We start from the raw sequence: 3,651 nt of genomic DNA on the forward strand, positions 1-3,651 counted from the left end.
CTTCTCAGTCTCGCATTGCAAGGGGTGCTTCGAGACATAAAACAAGCAAGGATGGCCCAGACTGAGCAGACTTAGCAATTGAAAGGCTTGTTGTGACAGCATAAGTTGCTCATTCTCTTATCACTCGATTGAGACTTGGGACCATATCTATTTTCTTGTCCCTATCTAAACAGGTTTCGGATGAAATACTGAAATTTTCCTAGGTTCTCAGATCAGGTGGAGATTAGAGTTTTAATCTAAGTGATCATATATGCCATTTAAAGGAAATGCTTTTGGGACAATTGTGCTTAGACTGGCTGGTCTGCCTATAACAGGAGAGTTGTTTTCTGCTCTGCCATAGATGGTATGAAATTGAGATCTAATTGCCTCTCCACAGGTGCTAGTACCAAGGAATATAGACTGCACTACTGCTATTTCTTGCTGGCTTTGTATTGAAATTATTGTATTTTTATGAACTTTTTATTTGTTTCTGCCCAAGTGTTGGCAAACTATGACTTACAGAATGTATGTTCTTTGTGTAATTGAACTCATGGTTTTATATTCTGGGCTTCTGGCTGCTATTTCATGTGATGCAGGGATGCTTCCTAGCACCTTTAAGAAACATTGTCCAATCACTCGTCTTCACTAAAGGAGTTTCCCCATGCTTCCCCAGAACATGAATCAGATCAGAGTAATCTTGCTAATCAGATTCATCCAGTCACTTTTGCACTTCTAAGTTAGACAGTTTTCACTTCCAGGCTCATCTAAACTTTCCTTAGACCTGGTAAAGATGAGAAGATCAATCATGCATCTTTTTAGTTTTTAATCAGTTAGTACTATATATTTGATAAGCTTTTCGCATACATTGTTTAAAATTTGGGCTGATCAATATGTACCTTAGGCTATCTTATAAAATAAAAGTAATTTTCAGCTTAGGGTCCAAGTATCTGGTATTGATTTGATAATAATAATTCAATCACATTGCTTAAACTGTAATTGGTAGTAAATAACTTGTTCTAGTAGTTATCTTTGTTTCTGCAATCTTAGCTTTCCAGATCAATACTTTGGTTTAATTGCCTCTGGCCATTGTGTTGTAGGGTGACGAGAAGAGTTACATGTCCATGCCTCACATCAGAAGTTAAGGTTGCTATCAAGGTATCTATATCTTACACAGGCATGTGAAAATTGCTTGTTGCATGTTGCATTAATTCACCCCCTTGAGGTCTTTCAATGAGAAATATTTCAACATTATGTCATTTTTGGACAGTTCTATGATGTATTGTTCAGCCCTTTCTTGCCATGTGCCAAAGCTTACATTGCCGGTATATGAAACTGATAGAATAGAAATTTGTCTAAGTTTGGTTAGTGATGCCTGCATTCATCTTCTTTGGCTTTGTCTTTGTCTTAATAACTGGAGTCAGACATTGAATAAAAAACAGGATCTAATGTTAGGTTTGGGTGTAATGATCTTAAAATTTTGCTTTACTGCAATCCAACTCCAGCTATTACTGATATTTAAAGTATTTGGGGTGTAATTGCATAACTCGGTCAATGAAAAAAAATGCCAAAAACAACCAAATTTCTGTTTCCTTGTCTCTGTTGACAGAAAAGAATTACACTGTGGTTTGGAATTGTCAATGAGAATTGCTGAAAAATCAATCACTTGCTGTCAAGTGTTATTGTCAATACCTGATAGGTTCTTTCTTCTTTTTTGAATGAAATAGTAAGCAAGCCCTCCCAGAACCAGTATGATTATTAAACCATCGACCACTGCAACGACAATCAAGACCCATTTTTTCAAACTAGGCTCGTTGTGATTGTCACGGGTTCCTTTTGGAATCTTAACCATATAATTCAATCCGCTTCCTCGTTCAACCTGTTTAATGCCTGCAACAAGCCTGTAAAGCGAGCATTCTTGAAACTTCATGGGCCCTTCTCCGGATGAATATAATGCAGCAACACATTTACAGTCATCTAAACACAAACTTGCACATACCGTCTTGCTAACATTTACCATTTTTGCAGCATCTCTGAGTACACTACTGACACCATTTAGTTCAAGCATCTCTACCTCAGCTCCACCACAGAACTGTCTTGAAATTCCCTCATTGCAATCAGAACTCAAGTCATTTTCCTTTGTTAGAACCCGTATGCAAGAACAAGCATTGGAGAATGTGCATATGCCATAAGGTTTACATGCTAGAGGAAGGTCACAAGTGGAGTTGAGGGCTTGAAATGAGGCTTCAAATTTTTGTGTGTTAGGTGAGTAAAAATAGAGTCCTAAATTTCCCGTCTTATTTCCCAGTGCTAAGAACTTCAGGGGCTGAAGTCTCCATGATGCAATAATCTGCGCGATTTTTTTATGTTTATCATTGAATAACTCTAACCCTTTAGAACCCAATTCAACAAATGTGATATTTCTGTTCTTGGAAGGCTTAAATTCCCAGTAAGAGTACTTCAACTTACCAGAATTCAGGTAGAGAGCAATCTTGTTGTGTTGGATTTCAAAAGTGTAGAATGAAGTTGAGTTCCTGGGAAATGAAGTCAACCAAGTAGCTACATCTAGTCTCTGTCCCCAGAGCATTACATCTGTTGGAAAATTGAAACTCTGCCATTTTATCCGGTTCAAAACATCGACAAGGACTAGATTACCTGTCCTCAGGATTTGTAATCTCTGCATCAGGAGAATACAAATACAAAAACATCATTTAAATTTGACCATGCAAAGTCATCAGGGTAGTTCCTTTAGCACTAGTACTTTTATTTTACCTCCACACCTTGTCCAGAAGTCCCAGTTCGCCAACCTACTTGGTCTTTCGGACCCTTCAGCTGTAAATCTCCATCTTCAGTAAGCTCAAGCACGCATACATCAGAGGTGAAAAACTGGGAGTAATGTCCAGAATTCCATACCTTCACATCTCCTAGAAAAACTTCCAAGGAGCATGAATATTTCCCCTTGATAGCTTCAGCACTCAATGCAACTCTAAAATTTGGTTCCACCTGGTTAGAATCCATCAGGAAAGCTCTCCCAATAAATCCATCACTGTATTCCAAGGGGACTGCAAGGCTTATCCTATGGCCAACATGAATGGCTGAGTCACAACTTCCATGATTAACCAATAGAATCAGAATACTACAAAGAATGAGCTTCATGACTGAAACTGAATTGCAATTTTCACTTGTGGGACTGAATTTTTCTATCTGCTGCAAAAGAAATTCGTTTATTTTTTCCTTCTTTTCATGACAGGATTAAAGCAAGGAAAGAAGGAGAAAGAGAAAGAGAAAGAAAAGGTTGGCATGAGCCTGAGAATTAACTTATTGCAAGTTCCACCCCACTTCTAAAAAGGGACAAACCTTTCATTGTTGCACTGTAACTTGTGACACAAATGGCTGCAGGGTTATTATTGATGGCATTAAGGCAGGAAGGATTGTTAATTACTCATTTTGTGTCTGGTTAAAGTGCCTACTAAAAAGGTAAAGCAACAGAAGGTTGTTGTGCACAGGCTGTCCCATGTGAAGCCATTGAAGGTTTTTTATTAACATAAAACCTAACGTAATTATAGCTTTTCAAGTGCCAGCCAGCAAAATTTGGTCAATCCATTATCAACTGTAAGTCAAATTATCTGATTTTTTTTCCTTTGTTAACTACTAATAACCTGCTCCTCCACTTGG

At 37.9% G+C, this 3,651-nt stretch overlaps 1 protein-coding gene and 1 long non-coding RNA gene across 3 annotated transcripts; one reads left to right on the top strand and one right to left on the bottom strand.

Annotated features, from left to right (window-relative positions):
- Positions 1–3,343, top strand: LOC149512430 (uncharacterized). The gene is made up of 5 exons (XR_016332133.1): positions 1–343; positions 576–763; positions 1,077–1,134; positions 2,005–2,241; positions 3,227–3,343. It is a non-coding gene; the product is annotated as an uncharacterized LOC149512430 (long non-coding RNA).
- On the bottom strand, positions 1,446–3,238 carry LOC111307223 (G-type lectin S-receptor-like serine/threonine-protein kinase SD2-5). 2 transcript variants are annotated; one of them, XM_089751980.1, is made up of 3 exons: positions 2,890–3,238; positions 2,749–2,808; positions 1,446–2,653 (listed from the first exon to the last, which is right to left on the bottom strand). In XM_089751980.1, the coding sequence occupies exons 1-3, from the start codon at positions 3,130–3,132 to the stop codon at positions 1,649–1,651; spliced, it is 1,308 nt and encodes a 435-aa protein (XP_089608106.1). In that variant the 5' UTR covers positions 3,133–3,238; the 3' UTR covers positions 1,446–1,648. The 2 variants fall into 2 exon arrangements, with proteins under 2 accessions (XP_089608106.1, XP_022760972.2); XM_022905237.2 differs by having other exon boundaries at positions 2,749–3,233.
- Positions 3,344–3,651: the final 308 nt, after the last annotated feature.

Source organism: Durio zibethinus, chromosome 22, assembly GCF_047325235.1.
Source record: "Durio zibethinus cultivar Kanyao isolate XHJ-2024 chromosome 22, ASM4732523v1, whole genome shotgun sequence".
Taxonomy (NCBI): domain Eukaryota; kingdom Viridiplantae; phylum Streptophyta; class Magnoliopsida; order Malvales; family Malvaceae; genus Durio; species Durio zibethinus.

Excerpts from the sequence above, each read along its gene's own strand:
- LOC111307223 (XM_022905237.2), bottom strand. The coding sequence starts at position 3,132 with ATGAAGCTCATTCTTTGTAGTATTCTGATTCTATTGGTTAATCATGGA. Across the intron at positions 2,654-2,748 it reads CTTCTGGACAAGGTGTGGAG|AGATTACAAATCCTGAGGAC; the intron begins GTAAAATAAAAG and ends CTCCTGATGCAG.